General features: G+C 51.7%; 3 protein-coding genes across 22 annotated transcripts; 1 reads left to right on the forward strand and 2 right to left on the reverse strand.

Annotated features, from left to right (window-relative positions):
* Positions 1-1,056: 1,056 nt before the first annotated feature.
* NDRG2 (NDRG family member 2) lies at positions 1,057-14,982 on the reverse strand. 16 transcript variants are annotated; one of them, XM_069484989.1, is made up of 17 exons: positions 9,420-9,686; positions 7,939-8,005; positions 7,151-7,231; positions 6,773-6,814; positions 6,307-6,412; positions 6,001-6,121; positions 5,756-5,818; positions 4,727-4,787; positions 4,452-4,538; positions 4,193-4,249; positions 3,912-4,015; positions 3,376-3,420; positions 3,029-3,080; positions 2,731-2,778; positions 2,478-2,513; positions 2,256-2,307; positions 1,057-2,047 (listed from the first exon to the last, which is right to left on the reverse strand). In XM_069484989.1, the coding sequence occupies exons 3-17, from the start codon at positions 7,223-7,225 to the stop codon at positions 1,881-1,883; spliced, it is 1,116 nt and encodes a 371-aa protein (XP_069341090.1). In that variant the 5' UTR covers positions 7,226-7,231; positions 7,939-8,005; positions 9,420-9,686; the 3' UTR covers positions 1,057-1,880. The 16 variants fall into 16 exon arrangements, with proteins under 16 accessions (XP_069341090.1, XP_069341101.1, XP_069341072.1 ...); XM_069485000.1 differs by having other exon boundaries at positions 7,896-8,005; positions 9,342-9,686; XM_069484971.1 differs by lacking the exon at positions 9,420-9,686 and adding an exon at positions 8,967-9,030.
* Positions 9,405-15,841, forward strand: TPPP2 (tubulin polymerization promoting protein family member 2). 5 transcript variants are annotated; one of them, XM_069485125.1, is made up of 5 exons: positions 9,426-9,491; positions 11,074-11,171; positions 13,896-14,074; positions 14,337-14,490; positions 15,579-15,841. In XM_069485125.1, exons 3-5 carry the CDS (start codon positions 13,902-13,904, stop codon positions 15,759-15,761), a joined length of 510 nt encoding a protein of 169 aa, XP_069341226.1. In that variant the 5' UTR covers positions 9,426-9,491; positions 11,074-11,171; positions 13,896-13,901; the 3' UTR covers positions 15,762-15,841. The 5 variants fall into 5 exon arrangements, with proteins under 5 accessions (XP_069341216.1, XP_069341226.1, XP_069341242.1 ...); XM_069485132.1 differs by lacking the exon at positions 9,426-9,491 and adding an exon at positions 9,616-9,661; XM_069485115.1 differs by lacking the exon at positions 11,074-11,171 and having other exon boundaries at positions 9,405-9,491.
* A 1,315-nt stretch (positions 15,842-17,156) lies between these two features.
* Positions 17,157-17,979, reverse strand: RNASE13 (ribonuclease A family member 13 (inactive)). The gene has a single exon (XM_069463000.1). The coding sequence runs from the start codon at positions 17,977-17,979 to the stop codon at positions 17,518-17,520; it is 462 nt and encodes a 153-aa protein (XP_069319101.1). The 3' UTR covers positions 17,157-17,517.

Consider the following 17,979-nt stretch of genomic DNA (forward strand, 5'->3'; position numbering starts at 1 on the left):
AATTCCATTTCTTTTCTTCAGTGTGGCATCTCAGCACTCTGCTGCCTGCCCTGCATGTGGTCACCCAACACCGTCACCAGTCAAGACCTAACTCCTTAACCCTGCTACTTACCCTGGCCTACTGCATTTAAAATATAGACTCAGTCCTATCGGAGAGACTGATGAAATGCTCGAGAATAAAGAACGTATTCCATGCCCCACTTCCACGTCAATCAGTGTGTCAGCACTAGACATCAAACTGCATTAGTCCTCAGCTCAGTTTCATTGAGGAAAGGGTATAATTGCTCGTGGGGTTTCTATAAAGCAGTGTGGCAAATGACCTTGTGATATTCCATCCACAGTGCTCTTGCCAATAATGCTACAAAGTGCCTTCCCATTTTTATGTCTTGTGCCTCAAGAGCTGCAAAATATATGAATTCCTCTTGATGATTGTTATTCATATTTGTTAAATAGCTTCTTAGAGAACCACTAACATTGTCTAATTAGCTCCCAGATCCCTTGAATTCCATGGGAGAGGAGGAATTCCCTAGAAGAAATCATTTTTTGCTGTGACCTTCCTGAAAGAGTCTTCAGATCGGGATGAACTATGAGCAACCCAACCCCTATAGTAACTTCATGAGCCCTGGTCTACTGGTTGTGCTGACCCATCTAGAACAGACACTTGGTGACCCCTAGGGAGGATCCTGCCGGAGAGTGGGTCGCAAGACATCCTTGGGCACTTCAGTCAGATTTCTTTATTCTTTCTCAGAGACCATGATGTGCGTGGCATCTCCGAAATCCTATGGCCTTTCTCAATGATCCATAACTGATAAGGAAGGCTTCTAAGATCTAAGCAGCTCCTCTCTCCCAAGCTTGAAAACACTATCAGTATCAGAGACAACACCACTCTATTGGAATGGGGCCGGTTTCTATGTGGTCATATTTTGTGAAGTGTCTATGCCACATACACCCTCTACCATGGTTTATGTCCCTTTGAGAAGAGAATGTGACAGCTGGGCAGGGAGAGGATAGGAAAAGGGGCAGGATGTAGGCATACCCAAAGAAGAATAATGGTGCTCAGATTCCTCTACAGTTTATTGTTACAGCAGAAGTTGTGGGAGACAGGAGGGCACCTTCCACACATAATGCAGTGTGGTCAGAGCCCTGGGGTGGCCCTTTCCACCCCTATGCCGAGCCCCAAGCAGCCCAGCCCAAGCTTAGCTCCCTCCCCGTCCCACTCTAGATGCACACCTACAGCTACCAAAGTTAGTGCAGCCAAATGGCCCCAGGCCCCTCCTATTGCCCACCTAGAGCCAATCCTTCCCCCAGACACCTTCATTGCCCACCACCTCCCATTCCAACTTCCTTTTTACACACGGGATGTTGCTATCACATCCTGAGGACCTCTAACCCACCAGAAGTCTCCCCTTGACACACATTCATTTAGGCCTATACCTTTCGGCAGCCTGCAGCGTTACTGAGAAGCCATATCAGCTTTGGTGAATGGAGCCCCAGCCCCAAATCCCCTCCCCTTGCAAATATGGGATAAGTAGGGAGAATCTGATGGAGGCACCATGACAACCGCACCAACCTCTTATCCCTCATCTACAGACACCTAAATCAGAGAGAGAGGACACATGCCCTCTCCACCTTAACACCAAAATGGGGGAGGAGGATAATTTAGGGGTCTAGGTCCCTAAGAGATATTAGGACATCTCTCCCAGGAGCTAGAGAGAATCACAGGTTAAAGGTCAAAGTTAGGGTAGCAAAGATGAAGATCGTCTCCCCATATGATCTGCCCATTTTCCCTTGCTTCCTCTGGCCCAATGCCCTTATGCACCTCCCAGGTTAGTTCTGGGGGAGGTGAGGGCTGGGTTCCACACTGGGGCAACAAGGGTCATTCAACAGGAGACCTCCATGGTGTGCCCCGGGGGCCCTGAAGAAAGAGTCCCAGACTCGCTGCTCTGGGACAGGGTTCGAGAGCGGGACCGGTTGCCATCGATGGATGCTGCACTGGTCAGAGAGGCTGTGCGAGACCGGGACAGGCGGGTCATGCAGGATGAGGCCACTGTGGAGGCAGAAGGATACGTACGTAGTCAGAGAGAAGAGGTGGGGAAGGGAGGCTGGCAATTCAGTGGGCTTGGATGGAGACACAGCCAACGAGCTTGATCTGGCATGTGGCGGTGAGTCCAGGATGGTTCCACCCCCTCAGTGCCCCTCCCTCCTCTTGTGCAGCAATCCCTTGTCCTCACGATAGCCTCTGTCCCCATACTCACTGTAGCCCATGCCTTGCAGGAAGTACTTGAAGGCCTCGGTCAGCTTGCCTGGCTGTGGAAGTACAGTGAGGAGAAGGAGACGGAGAGATGAGGTTAGCGGCAGAGCTGGAGCCCAAGGCTGTGGCAGCGTGGGGACGGGGTGCGGGGTGCGTAGCAAAGAGCAGAGTTCAGTGCCACTCTCCTTTCCCACTGCCCCATCCCAGAGACGGCAGGGGTACTCACCTGAGTCAGCTGGGGCTGACCTCCGGAGTCAGCCATCTGTCAGGAGAGAGCCCCCAGAAAAAGTGATACACAAATTAATCAAATGAGCTTCAGAGGGAGAAATGGGTCTCTCTTCCCTAGCTATTTCACTCCAGCCCCTTTGCTTTTTCCTTCATTCACCTCACTTGCTCCCGTGCAGGGCCCTAGAGGCTCAGCAGCTGACTCTAAAGAAGACATATGGCTCTGGACAGGGGCCAGGAAGCAGGGTACTGACCTTGAGGAACGAGGTCTGGGTGGGGTCCAGCTTTGAGTTACATTCCACCTGCAGTAAGCATGAGGCAGAATGAATGAGGGCACATTCCCTGTGACTCCCTCTCCTCCAAGGGACCCAGGCCCCACACAGTCCCTTTCCTGTCAGCCCCCTACCCAGGTTCTTCTTACCAGGAATCAAATTCTTATCCCCCAAAGTTGATCTCCCTGTGCCAAACAGGTTATCCCCTTGGCAAGGTACCCCTCTGACCACCACCCTAGGACCCCAAGCCTCCTTCTGTCACCCAAAATTCCCTACTAACCACTGCATCTTCGTGCGGTGCTTGGTCTCCTACCACCAGCATCACAGGACACCTAGAGGCATTGTGTAGGGGAGAAGGCAGTGAGCCCCTAGCACTCCCTCACCTGCCTCTTCCTAGAAGCACAGCAGGAAAAATGGCTCCAAAGAGGAACAGCCTCTGTTTCCCCCTGCTGGCCCCACCAAGAGGATTCAAAGGGGGAAGATCTAGAGGGAAGTGGTTTGCTAAAGAGGATGGTGTGGGAGGTGACAGGGAAATTCCCTGGCCAAAGACTCTCCTTCTTCTAAGGGATATAAGCACCTAGAGGACACCCAGGGGGAGGGGCAAAGCTTTCTCTCTGAAAGTCTTACTTGAGGGTGATATCACCTCCACGCTCAAAGTTCAGGTCCCGGCGGCTAGAGAGGGGTTAAAGAGTAGGAATTTTAGATAGGCAATGCTATCCATCCAGATATATGCTAACTCCCCCATGAGGAAGCTATTTTCCTCCCCAAAATTATGATCAAATACACATCGATGATTAAAAGGGGAAACTGAAGGAGAAGGTGGCAGGCAGATCCCAAGCACACCCCTGTAGTCACCTGTGCCCTATATCCCTGGTCAGAGGGCAGCAAAGGGGGAGGGAGGGCATAGGACAAGAGATCATCTTACTTCTGGGAATCCAAAAATCCAAGGGAGGTAAACAAGAGAAAGGGAACAGCTCCTCACAATTCTTCCCACTGGCTTTGTGTGGAAGCTGCCCCGGTGGGACCCCAATCCTGACTTCTTTGCACACTGCATTACTTCCCAGACTCCCCTCCCCTCCTCTGTGCTTCCCCATGATGCCTGGTCACTGCTACATTTCTTTCACATGCACGCACACACACACACACACACACAGCCCACCCACTTGTTGTAGCTGTTCCAATACAGTTCAATGTTCTCCAGGTTGGGTGCATGTGTAATGATATTTCTATACTTTTGTATCAACTCAGAATTTCTAGACAGCTCTTCCTGAAGGAAAGAACAGGGAGAAAAATTAGGATTGGAAAGAGAAGCCAACAATTACCGGAGGAAAAGAGGCAAGCCTTCTTCCCTCCCCAGCCCCTGTTTTCCAGCTAAGGAATTCACCCCAAGCATTCAAGTCCCCGCTGGTCCCCTCTACTCCCTCCTTCTTCCACAACCACTTGCCTGGCTGAAAAGATGTCCGAGGATCATCTCCGAAACGGAAGAGGTGAGGCCCGTTAGCTATGAGGAAAGAGCGGGTGAGAAAGTTCAGGGCATTATGGGGAGGAGAGGCCCAGGCAAAGTGACCCAGCTTCACTTTCCTGCCCCATCACCCCCTCTCCTTGAAGTCCAGAGTCCATTTAGTTAAATGCCGGAGGAGCCTCACTGGACCCACTCAAGGGGAACCCCCACCCTAGGTCTCAGCACACAGGGCTCTCCAAACCTTGTGGGCTGCCCAATCCATCCAACCCTTCGCATTGGGATCAATGTTGATGAGGACAAGACCTTCAACTGTGTCTGGGTGGTTAAGCTGAGGGGCAGCAGAAGGAAAGAAATCAGAAACAGGGCATGGCCTTATCCCCTCCCCACTGAGCTCTGCTCACTCTTGGACTCCATAGGGCCTGACCCCCACCCTCCCACAAACACACGCTAATGAACGTTACTCTCCTAATCAGTCTGCACCCTCCTTTCCCTCATCTGGGGGGTTTTATTTCTTACAGCATATCGCGACAGGACGTAGGCTCCAGCACCAACACCAACTCCAATTATTGTAGAGAAACTGCAAAAGGGAAATAAATGTATGTCTCATGGGCTCCGGTGTCCAAAACCTGCCACAGCCCAGTCTCTTCAAACTCCTCACCCTCCTTCCCCAGGCCAGGGGCACAAAGGACAGAAAGGGACCTTCTTTTGGGAGATGCTAAAAAGAAGGTGCAAGGAGCTAAAGGTTGGCACTGGTAGTCAGTGTAGATCCCTAAAGCCCATACCCCACTTCCTCTTGGAGAGTTAGTGTCTTGAAAAGAAACACCCATCTACCAACCAACCAACCAGTGGCACTGTTTTCCTATATAGATAGCTCTTTATCCACTCTCAATTTCCAGGAGCTAGTTCAACTTGTTTTGCTTTAGTTCCTGGTTCCTCTAGAGCAGAAGAAGGGAACTTAAAGCAAGATGTAAAAACAGACACAACTTTACTGAAAACAGGAAGAGTGAGGGAAACAGAGGCGACGAGGTGAACCAGAGCTGCTGAGAGCACTGGTGCCTAGGAAAAGCCGAGCTGAGAACAGCACCCGGGAGTCCTCTGAATGCCAAAGACACCTGGTCTGGCTTTTCTTCCTTCCCCCACACTCCCTTCCTCGCAGGGCTCCAGGTTCACCAGGTGTGGGTGTGAATGAGGGGGAGTGGGAAGGAATGAGACAGGTCTATCGGGTTCCCCAGGGATTATGTCACCCCTTCTTTCCCTCCCTGGCTTTCTGATCAGAGAAGCCCCTCCTCAGCCTGTGGCAGGGCCAAGCCTAGACCCTTCCTTTTCCTTTCCTCCCTCCATTATGGGCTACTCTGCTGACTGTAGTCAATTTTCCAAATCCACTCCCCTTCTTTTCAACAATCAAGGTGGGAGCATGAAAGAGAAAGGATATATCGAGGTCAGAGGCCAGAACTAGCCCAGGAACCATGGTGGACCCAGCAGTTCTAAGGGTCTCCTTGTGCTGGAAAGAGAATTCTGGTTTGGAGGGGTCCCCAGGCCTCTCACTTTAAGTACTGCAGGATGCAAGGGATCATGTCTGCAAGCTGGTCCAGAGATGGGTACTGATATCTGGGAAAGAGAGGCGTGTCAAGGAACATACCAACCTGCCCCCACACTTCCCACCCCAGGATGTCCTTCTCATCCTCTCCTGGAATCACCACTGCCCTCCCTTTCCTCCTCCCCCGTCCAATCCTCCCCACTCCTGCCCAGTCCCTCACAGTCTGGTGAAGGGGTAAAGAGCTAATTCTTACCCCAAAGGGAACACAGGAGCCCCCTCTTCCATTCCAGGGGCATCCACATGAACCCGCACGAAGTTCTGAATGATTTCCTGCATATCCCCGAATTGAAACAGTGGCTGGAAGCAAGATTTATCTAAAGAGAATCCACATCACCCCAATAATAGAATCAGACAGGAAAATATGTCCACAAGTCAGAACCCACCCTCTTTCATAGCAGCAGAGACCTTCTGCCCACCCTCCCCTCCCCCTCCACTGGGTTTTTACCCTTCCCCCAGCCTCTTCCCCGAAAGGAGTGGGAGGGGAAATGAAGGTCCTTACAGTTGAGTCCCACATCGTGGTAGGTGAGTATCGCTGGACGTTTGGGTTTAGGGGTGCCATAGACAGTAAAAGTGACAGAGCCATAAGGTGTCTCCACAGAGTGAGTCTGCAGGAAAATAGGTTACCGTCAGGTAGGATTTAGGCTGAAAGGAAAAGGGGCCAGAGAAGGAGCAACACTAAAGTCAGGGAGTTGGGAGGGGAGGGGCAAAGAGGAGAAGAGAACAAAGAATTAAAAATAGGATCAGCAAGAATTTAGGAAAAGGTGACAGCGGAAGATGAGTTTGAGAGTGGAAAAGAATAATGACAGATTAGAGAGAGAAGGGAAGAGGAAAGAGATGGGTATGGGAAAGGACGAGAATAGAAGGAAAGGAAGTGAAGAGAGGAGAAAGACCCAGGTAGGGGCCCTCTCTCTACTGGGGAGAGGAGAGGCCTTCCGCCCACCCTGGGACTGCCCCCAAGCTGTTACCTGTCCCTGGTCCAGGAGGATTCGGGCAGCTAACTCAGCCTCCTGGAGAGAGACACACACAGACAATACAGAAACACATGACCGTACAGAGTCACAGATGGAGAGACAGACACAAAGAGGTAGGTAAAGAGAGACCGACAGAGACCAAAGACAGAATGAGATTGACACAAAGAGACATGGAGAAGATGAAGGTTAGTGTAGTGACAAGACAAGGACCTGGACTCCCAACTGTAGCATATGGGGAGAGAGATTCGGGTAGAGGTGGAGAAAGCAGGGGTGTGGGTTAGAAAGTGATCCGCGGGCTTGGGAAGTCAGGAGGCGAGGGTGATGCTTAGAGGTCTGGAATTCGGGCATGGGAGTCAGAGGGTCTCTAAGAACCTTGGCTGTCTCAGGTGTCTGTCCTGGCAACAGTGGCTTCTCCTCTGTGATCTGCACCTCCTGCAGCTCCGCCATGGTGGCCTGGCAGGGTGAGGAAACAACAACACTGGGAGATTGTATCCCTACCCCACACCTCAAACACCAGGCTTCCTCTCTCAGCACAGGATGGCGCAGGGTGCAGAGGGACCCAGGAGTTGAAGACGACTCCAGCACACGCAGAGGGGCTTTCCTGCCCCAGCTCCATTCCCAGGCAGATCGGGAGGAGAGGTTGTGGAAGAGGAATCAGGACACCTCATCTCTTCAGACTAGCCATCCTCACTGCCACCCCTCAACACCCACACCTCCGGACCCCCCCCCCTCCTGGACTGAAATACCAGGGTGGGGCAGCAGTGCAGCTCGGATTTCCCAGGCTATATTTAGGGGCCACCCCACACTCTCAGGTAGAGGGTGAAATTCATAGCTCAGTGACTGGGTACTCTAAAGGTACCAAGGGACAGAGTAATGAAACTTCACAATCCACTCTGACCTTCAACTAAAGCCCCAAGGTCAGAAACTCAAAGAAAAAGGGGCTAAAAGTGACCAAAGCAACATGACAAATGCGAGGAGGAGGAAAACAACAAATAGGGACATCTATGTCCTACAGATCCAATGCCTCCCTTTCCCCCTCACTCTCCCTCCCAACTATGAATAAATTAGCATACATTCAACATTAGTGGGGCGTGAGGAGCAGAGCACCTGGACAGACCTGCACAGGAAGGAGTCTGCAGCCTGGGGGTGGGGTCACTTACTGGGCTCCTATTGGCTGGATGTAGTGGGATTAGGGGTCAGGATTCTCACTCCTCCTGACTCTGGGGTCTGAGAAAACACAGCAACGAGGTGAATGACATGGAAGACAGACCCTGGGTCTTTTAGGGACAGAGAGCCTCAGCCAAGACCCAGACTCCTGGGGTCACTAACCCTCCTAGGGTCACTAACCCTCCCCAGTCGCTACCCACCCCCCACCCCCCAGTCCAGAGAACACATCCTCTCTAGGCACGCACTAGAATCAATACAGGCTGGAGGGGCCTGCGTGTCAACACAGAACAGGTATCAGTCCAGGATGGGGGAGGAGAGAAGGAAGTGCTGATGTGGAGGAAAGAGCGTGGCTGTGTCAGAACCTCTGGATCCTAATCCCGGCTCTGCCACTACCAGCGTGACCTTGGCCCAGTCAGTTAGTACTCTTGTACTCAATTTCCTATCTGCAAACCAGAAAACGGGGACTAGGGGATCCCCAAGATTTTTGACAGCTGTCTAGTAAAATGAGGATAGCAGAGCATGACTGTTTCCTTCCACTTAAAAACAAACCAAAAAAAAAAAAAAGCTTCGTGCCTTCGCTTCTCTCCTCCACCCAGTCTCTGCAGGTCCCGCGAGTGGAGAAAGGGAGGGGAAGGCTGTCCCGCAATCTCCTCCCATCTTCCCCCCGACGACTAGCGAGGGCGAGCGCCAGCTGGGAAAGGATAGGTAGGACGGATGGGACTAGCCGGGCCCAGCACCCGGAACCTGTCCCTACGAGTAGCTGCGCTGTCTGTACGCATGGGGACCCACACCTTTGCGCCGCCCGCTTGGTGTGCCCTGGACTCTGGACGCAACCTCGCGCACACCCCAAACACACCCTGCCGCTTGCAGAGCTTCACCCTTTGTGCTTAGCAGCCGAGCGCCCCCTCCTTGCGGGCCTCTTCCCCGGAGCTGTCCGCTCCAGGGGATTGGGATCAAACCGCCCACCCGCCCAGCTGGCGCCTTCCAGGCCCCGCAGCCCCTCGCCTGCCCCTCCCCCTACCTGCTGCCGCCGCGGCCGCTTCCACCTTCACTTGCCTTTGACTCGGGCCCGCCCAGGCTCCGGCTCCCCACAGACCCGCCCCCGGCCCGCCTCAGCCCGCCCACGGGCCGGCAGCTCGCGGCAGATCCGCCCCAGACCCCCAGTAAACACGCCCCCCCTTTTACCCCGCCCCAGACTGCCGCTCAGGGAGGGGCTGTGCTGGGGGCGGGGGTGGGGTGGGGAGACTCCAAGAAGAGCAAACTGCTGGATGCTTCCAGGCTCCGCTCGCGCTCCCCACAACACACCCCCGCAACGGGGCGGTGTGAGGTGTACGGAGATCCCTTAACCCTAAAAGGGATCCCCTCGGCTGCCCTCGACAGCGCCCCCACCCATGACCTGGATCTGCCTGTCTCACTATGGCTCCTTTTTTCGCCCCCAGACCCAGTGGTGGGGACGGATATGGGAAAGACGAACCCAGGGTCCAGACACCCCACGACTTCGACTCCGCCCGCCCGGAAACAGAGAGCTAGGTTAAGGAAGGAGGAGGTGGGTGAGCATCGCCGCCAAAGAGGCGGGGGTCTCGCCGGCTAGGAGGGGCAGGGGTGCCAGCACCGAGTAGGGGGGGACGTCTAGGGCGCAGGAGTTCCAACTCCGTGGTGCCCAGGGTCCTGGTACCTCTCTTAGCTGCGTCCCGACGCCTGTTCTCCAGCTGCTTGGTGAGAAGTTGGACAACAAGGCGGGAGGGGGGGCGGGGAATGTGGGGGGCCGCTATAAATAGAGGGCGATCACAGGAGGGGGGAGAGGATGGCCAACGGGGACTCCCGGGTCAAGGCCTCAAGGGGGGCGGGGGAGTGGCCCGGGACCCCCAGAGGCTCTGACTCCTGGGTAAACAGGCGCAGAGGCGGAGTTAACCCTGCGCGGGTGGAGTAGGGGCTTGGGGAGGACACTGTGTCCCGGGCTGGGACCCAAGAGACCCTGTGGCTTCGGGCGCTAACCCCTCCCAGTCCGGCCCAGAAACGGAGGGAGAGACCAGCTCAGACCGGCTGAATAGCAATGCCCAGGCGATGATCTCAGGGACTGCCCCGTCTTTCCCTGTTCCTGAGTGGGCTTACTATACTAGGTTTCACACAGAGGCACACATACACACCAGATGCACCCTGCCAGTGCCCCTCAGAGGAAGGCTCCTTGGAACGGGATAGTCGATGTGGCTAAGGGAATTTGAAGTTGTCTTAAGCAAAAGGAAACCAGATTGAATTTCTCCCCACCTGCCCCCCTTCTTGCTCCCCCAATCCCAGGATCATCCCCACCCCATCCCCCTTCAGCCTGGTTCCTGAGTTGCCATTTCGGGGGCTGGGCACCAGGCCAGTTGGGAACAATGGCCAATGGAACTTGAGCTGCCAACTGCAACACTAGCACAGACTGCCCCCCCAAGACCCCCAAATTGCCCTCCCCCCTCTTGCCTGGGAACCACCCTCCCACCGCCACCCTCACCACCCGCCTCGCCCCTCCCATCCAAGGAGCATCAATGCCCCTTTCATCCCCACTTGGCAGGGTCTATTGGAAAGAAGGAGAGGCCAAGAGGGAGGTGGTGACCCAGAGTAGGAGAACTGGTCAGGCTCAAACCCAGCCTTCAACAACCCCAAATGTAAGGGTTCCCCCTACATCCCCCGATTTGGAGCACCCAAGTTTTCTTCTGTTCCCTTCTCCCACTCCCTTCATAACTTTTTCCCCAGAAACTGGCACAGAACCTGGACACCCTGGCTCCTTGCCTAGTCTCCTCTTCCCTCTGGATGCCAGTTTAACACTCTCCGGGACAGGGGAAAGCCTGCTGGAATTAGGGTCATAGCTAAAGATGGATCGAACAGGAGAGAGAGATCTCACCAGCTCTAGTGGAATTTAGGAAGAAAGAGACCCTAGAGTGAGAACTTTTGCCTTAAGAACTTTTTGCTTCTCTGATGTGTCTAAAGTAGTCTTACTTGGAGTGGGGGAGGGAAGGACCTGAAGGTTCCAGCATCTAAATTCGTCTCTGGGTCAGGATGACTCAGGGGGAACCTGATAAGGGGCCTGCGCAGGGGCATGGGGCGGGCAGGAGGTGGGAAATTTCCACTGAGATCTGTTTGCTTCCTAGACTAGGGGTCCCACCCAGCCTGCTGCAGTTAGAAGTAAGGCTGGTTCTGCCCAAAGATAGGGTTCTTCCTCGTCAGAGCAGCTCGCAGCTGGACCTGGGTAAGTGTTCCAACAAAGACAATCTTTCTCTCTAATTTCCTTCTCTTGGGCCAGAAGAGGCTTCAAACTATACCTTCAACTAAGCAACAGTTTTAGGAACCGGCTATGTGCAAGCCATTGTGCAGATGGAATTCAAAGAAGTGTGAAGTCTGGTCACATACTCTCTAGAAGTTTATGATCAAGTAGTCTAGAGAAGGTATAAGCACAGAAAAAGTTAAGAAAAAATATGTATATGTAAGATTAATTGCTTAGATAATAAGTCCTGTAGCAGGAGTTTCCCACCCTTCTCAAGTGGGAGATCTGAGATTTCCATTCCCACATGACGGTTTCAGTATTCTCTGATGGAGAAAATACAAGGTGTGAATGCAACAAGAACTTCGAATAAGTTTCTATTATGTATTCTGATAACCACAACATCTGTAAATGAGGTAATACCATAATATGCAAGGCATATATTATTTATTCAATTTACACTCAGTCTTCTGTATACATACAGATTCCAGGGTCCTTAGCAATACTTCCGAAATCCTCACCCCATGAGGCTGCAACCCACAGTCCAGAGACCATTATATTATGATAATTCAGAGAAGGGAAAGGGTTTTGTTCCTATGGTGAACCACTCAGACAAGAAGTGAAACCATGGAATATTTGAGTGATAGGGAGGGGCATTCTATCCAGGCAAAGAAAGAACATCAGGGACAGTTTGGAAGCAAAAATACATAAGTCACTTTGGAGAATTGAATAGTAGCTACTATGTGCAAAGCACTTATCATAATATTATTCCCCACTACTGTAAGGTAAGTGATATTGTTCTGACTTTACAGATGAGGAAACTGAAACTTAAAGATGTTTAGTGACTTGCCCAAGGCCACCCATCTAGTAAATGATATTTCTAGGATTCAAATCCCCACCCAGATCCATTCCACTCCAGGGACTATGCTCTTTCCATTACCAGGTAGCCTCTCAGTGTATAGCAATTAGGCCATTATGGCCCCAGTTGAAAGATAACATTGATGAGAGGTAGATGATGTTTGGTAAGGTAGATTGGGGCCACTTTGTGCAGGTCCTTGAATGCTAGGCAAAAAGATTTGACAATGAGGGATCATAGTATATTCTTGAGCCGTAGGATATTCTTAAGCAAGAGTAATAGATAGAAAATACTGTTTTGGGAAAATTAATCTGATGAGGAGGGTGTAATAGAGATGGCTACAGGTAGATGGGAGCAAAACATTAGACTTAGGAAAGAGATCATTTGGAAGCCAAGGTAGTCATCCAGATAGGAGATGATAAGGGCCTGAATAAGGGTGAAGGAATAGAAATGGAAAGAAAGGAATGCATTTGTAAGACAAGGGAAAAAACATTTGTAGGAATTGGTGACTGATTATTAGATGGAAAGGGGAGGAAAGTCACCAATCTAGTTGCCTGTGTTAGGATCCCTGAAGTTCATAGGGCTTCTGGCCAGAGAAAATGCCAAAGAGAGAAATCCCTTAGAAACATCTTTGACCTGCATGGAAACTTAGGTTTTCAGAGTCTGAGACTCACCCTCACTCTGGACCAGTTTACCCTGACCTGCCCACCTCCCTTACTCCCCAAGGCCCGTGCTCTTTCCCTATTGGACCAAACATTGGAAGTCATTTAAAGTTTCTATTGGGGTTGGTCTGTTAAAGCCAGTGAGATTCTTCATGCTGGTCACTACACCTGAGCCTGGAGACTAGAAAGGATGCCAACCTGTTTTCATTAATCCCTTCTGCTATGATCTGAATGTTTGTGTCCCCCCAAAATTCATATATTAAAATCCTAACTCCCAATGTGATGGTATTAGGAGGTGGGGCCTTTTGGGAATTGGTTAGGTTTCATGAGGGCAGAGCCCTGATGTATGGGATTAATGCCCTTATAAATAGGCCCAAGGGGGCTCGTTCACCCCCTCCAGGTGAGGACACAGAAAGAAGGCACCACCTATGGACCAGAAAGCAGCCCTCACCAGACACTGAATGTACCAGCACCTTGATCTTAGACTTTCCAGCCTCTAGAAATGTAAGAAATAATTTTCTGTTGTTTATAAGCCACCTAGTTTATGATATTTTGTTATGGCAGCCCAAATGAGCTAACAACACCTTCCCTGGGCTTGCCTCAGCTTTTGTTGCATGGCAGAGCAGAAAGCAATTTGACTAGGACCCAGAAAATTGCTAAACTGAACTGAAATGATGGAAGTTAGGTCATCTGAAAAGGTCGGAAGGTTGGCAGCTTGCTCTGTTCACCATGCAAAGACCCTCCCCCTCCCCCAAAGACAGGGGCTGTAGTTGGGGCCAGAAGTGATATCACATAAACACTGCTGAAGTCATAGAAGCTTGCCTATCCTCCCCTCTGTCTCCTCATTGCCATCCAGTCTCCCCAGCCAGTTGGCTCCTGCACATATCTGCACACACATACAAAGGCTGGGAGGGGTCAGACACCATCTGGGCACTCTTAGGTACATAAAACTGGTGGGGAAAATGGGGGATTATTCAGTATATAGGATCCACCCCAGTGTCCCCAGTGCTGGGAAGGGGAGACTCGTGTTATGGTTATGGTAGGTAGAATGGGGGTGAGGGGTAGAGGGGAGGGAGCAGCAGGGATGAGGGGCATTATCTCCGTTGCTGATTTAATCTTAACCCTCATCCTCATTGCTCATCGGTCCTCCCTTTCCCTCCTCCCCCTCCCCCCACTGCCTTCCCCCACCTCTAGCTGACCATGGCATCTGAAGCAGAGAAGACATTCCAGCGGTTTGCTGCCTTTGGAGAATCATCAAGCAGTGGCACTGAAATGAACAACAAGAACTTCTCCAAGCTATGCAAAGACTGTGGCATCATGGATGGCAAGATGGTCACCTCGACGGATGTGGACATTGTATTCAGCAAAGTCAAGTGAGAAATCACAGATACGGGGGTGGAGGTGAGGAGAACAAGCAAGGTAGCTGGCCATAGAAGGGTTCATGTGGTTCACGGGCAGAACATTTGCCGTGGGCCTACAAAACACCTACAGGCTACCTGGCACCATACTATTCTCTGTCTTCGAGACGCACAGTGATGGGTCAAAAGAGGCCGAACCTAAGTAAGGGAAGGGTTGGGCCTTGAAAGGCAATGAGTTCATGCTCCAAAATTCCTGGATTTCTGTCTGACTGACCAGGGCCAAGAATGCCCGAACCATCACATTTCAGCAGTTCAAAGAGGCAATGAAGGAACTTGGCCAGAAGCGGTTCAAGGTGAAGAGTGAAGACGAAGCCCTGGAGAACATCTATAAACTCATGGAGGGCAAGGACCCAGCCACCACTGGTGTTACTGTGAGTGATAGTCTTCACCTCTACCCCTGGAGCCTATGTCCCTGAATCCCTACTGTTCCAGTCTCCCCTCCTGCCCACCAGGGTCCCTAACCCTGCCAACAGTTGTGACCATAGGGACACAGGGCAGAAAGCATGTGGTGCACTGCTGGTGTTGGAAACAGACTTTAGAGATCATCTAGTCATTTCAGAGATAAGGAAACTGGGGCCCACAGAGGGGAAGTGACTTGCCCAAAGTCCATAGCCATTTTATTTATTTATTTGTTTGTTTTCTGGAGGCAGAGTCTTACTCTGTCACCCTGGCTAGTGTGCAGTGGCATCGTCATAGCTCACTGCAACTTCAAACTCCTGGGCTCAAGTGATCCTCCTGCCTCAGCCTCCCGAATAGCTGGAACTACTGGCATGTGCCACCACACCCAGCTAATTTTTCTATGTTTTATAGAGACAGGGTCTTGCTCTTGCTCAAACTGGTCTCAAACTCTTGACCTCAAGTGATCCTCCCACCTCAGCCTCCCAGAGTGCTAGGATTACAGGCGTGGGCCACCGAGCCAGGCCTCATAGCCATTTTAATAGTAGATTTAGACTCATTCCCAAGTCTCCAGTATCTGAGTCAGGCAACTAGGGCTCGGTGGCTTTTGGAGGACTTTAGTGTAGAGGACTTGGTACCTAATCCCCACTCCTCTTCCTGCTCTTATTTAAAGTTTAATCTCAGGCCTCTTGCCTTTTACCTACCCGCTTCCTTTATTATCTTCTCTGTGCTAAAAGCTCTTTCTACTCTCATGTTGGGTCTGGAGGTGAGGTCCTCTCACAGCACCCTCGTCAGAATAACTCTTCTGGAAATTGAAAAACCCACCCTCCCTCTGCACACCCTGCACACACTCCCACACCAGACTCCCCTTCCCTTGTGAGTGGATGGCTCTTGCCAGAGCTCCGGCCCACAGCTGCGTCTGAGCCCTAAGAGAAGCAGTCTCATGCCAGAGGCAGAGCAAGAGCTCCACACACTTGTTCCCAATATCTCGGGCCGTCTCTGGGGAAGGGCTGTGGCAGTGCAGGGGGAGGAAGAGGGCTCAAACCCATTATCTGGCTTGTAGAAAGCAACAACAGCGGGTGCAGTGGACCGTCTGACGGACACCAGCAAGTACACCGGCAGCCACAAAGAGCGCTTTGATGAGAGTGGCAAGGGCAAGGGCATCGCAGGACGGGAAGAGACAACTGACAACTCAGGCTACGTGAGTGGCTACAAGGGTGCTGGCACCTACGATAAGAAGAAGTAACGAGCAGCCTCGTCTTAGCCTAGTAGCCCCCTGACCCTGCATCTTTAACACCAAGGAGCTGGGGAAACAATAAACATCTGTGTGTGCAGCAACTAATGAGCTCTGTCTAAAGAAGGTGAGGCACGATGGGCCCAGTGGTGCAGAGAGAGGGAGAAGAGACAGTCTAGGGAGTCAGAGTCTTCAGCCACACACCCTTACTCTGCTTAGCCTCATGCCTACCAGCCATAAGTTAACATTCTCCTCAGTAAGAAAAGGACTGAAGGATATATTTGGAGATAAGAGAGGAACCAGATGTGAAGGCAAAAGTATTACTGGTGTCCACCACATCCCCCACCTCCCAAAAGGGAGTAGCAACTCCTTATTTGATGTACGTTGACCCATATGCCACTTATTAGATCCTTCCTTGTCCCTCCACTTTTCCCATATATGGCTATCCAGGTTTTGTTGGGAGAGAAGTGGAAGCCAGCTATGGTGGCCTGACTCCTATTACCAATTCATTCTAAAGCTGGAGGAAGGGAGAATCCCTTTTCAACATCCAGCCCCGAACTGAGTTTTACCCACCTCACCTCCAGCATGGTACACACGGAACAGCAGCTCTTCCTGACCACCACAGGTAGCCCAGGAAGATGGCCAGAGGTGGGTGGCTACCAGGACTCCAAGAGCAGGAGTGCTGGTGCACTGGAGAAAAAGGAGTTAAATCAGAGTGGAGTCAGATGTGTGTTTTTAACTTTTTATTTTGAAATGAATATAGATTCACAGGAGGTTACAAAAAATAGTACAGAGAGGTCTCTTGTGCCCTTCACCCAGTTTCCCCCAATGGTTATATCTCGTGTAACTCAGTTGTGGTTTCAAAACTTTACATGACTATCAGTGTCTAGAGGGTCCCTGCCCTCCCAAAAAAACTTTACATGACCAGAGCGGGGCTGCCTCATCTCCTGCCTGATCAGGAGCAGACCCTGGAGCCTGGGGGGTTGGGAGGAGCTACTGGAAGAGAGAGGAAGCAGGAACTTTTAGGGGATGGAGGGGAGAAGATACCTTGAAATTCAAGCAAGCCAAGGTGAGAAGGATGGCAGGAAAAGAGGTTGGAAAAAGGAAGGCAGGGTGACTAAAGGCTGTTGGGACAGAAACAGCACTGGGTTCCATGGTAGGAGGAAGGAGGGAAGGATAGTTACATGAAGGGAGAATCTATGATTTCACAGAGTGGAGCAGACTGGGAGCTGAGGAGTCTGTGGGGAAGTGGAGCCAAAGTGAGTCTGAGGGCCTCAGGGAGCTTCCTGCAGCTAGAGACACCCATTGTGCGGGGGCGGGGGGGATTGGGGGAGCGGTGAGTGGAGGGCATTATGAGGGAAATGGGGAAGACGGAGCCAAGAATGGTGGTGGGGATGGGAGGTGAGACGTAGGGCTGGTGCCTGTTGCCATGGTGTGAGCTGAGGCCCTGGGCCTCCATCCAGGATTTAGGATCTGGCCCAGTGGTGGACAGTCATTGCCAAGTGGACACAGTCAGCTTCTTGGGTGGGTTTTACTGTCTCTGGGAGAGGGAGGATGGGGGTGGGGATGGTAAACAAGTTGGAAAGAGCCTAGAAGACCATACAACTTTGCATAATGATCAAAGCGCACCTACCTAGTCTCTTGGGAGGGGACCCTGCCTGCATCAGAGTCAGGAAGGAAGTCTTGTTGCAGGGATCAGAGTTTTGGAAATGGGGACAGGCTGGTCTATGGTAGTAGAGGTGGGACGTGGGCTCGGGAATTAAATTCCCTAGTAGAAGCCAGTGATACCTATTGGTTCAGCGTCATACTTGCGGGAGCAGAGCAGGTAGAGCCTTTGGTTGGTTTGGGTGCTATTGTAGCGGCAGCTAGTGGGTGGCTGTTTGAGATCCAGGAAGCAGATGGTAAAGGGGTAGCTATCCTGAGTGAGTGTGCAGTATTCATTGTAGTTCTCACAGAAGTTCTCACTATGCTTGCACAACTTCCTGATGTCTTTCCAAGGGGTATGTATCACATAATGGATCTTTGGGCAATGCCAGTCTTGCATCCTGCCCCGCACATAGGCCATAAAACCATTACAGTAGCCCTGGAAACTCTCCGGGTATTTAACCTTGGGATAGTCTATGTGTAAATTGCGGAAGTTCTTGATGGCGATCGGCAGCTTGATATCCAGGACCAGAGTTCGCCCCAAAAGAAGCTGAAGGAAAAGGAGCTGGGCCACAGCTGGTGCCAT

This window comes from Eulemur rufifrons, chromosome 2 (assembly GCF_041146395.1).
Source record: "Eulemur rufifrons isolate Redbay chromosome 2, OSU_ERuf_1, whole genome shotgun sequence".
Classification (NCBI taxonomy): domain Eukaryota; kingdom Metazoa; phylum Chordata; class Mammalia; order Primates; family Lemuridae; genus Eulemur; species Eulemur rufifrons.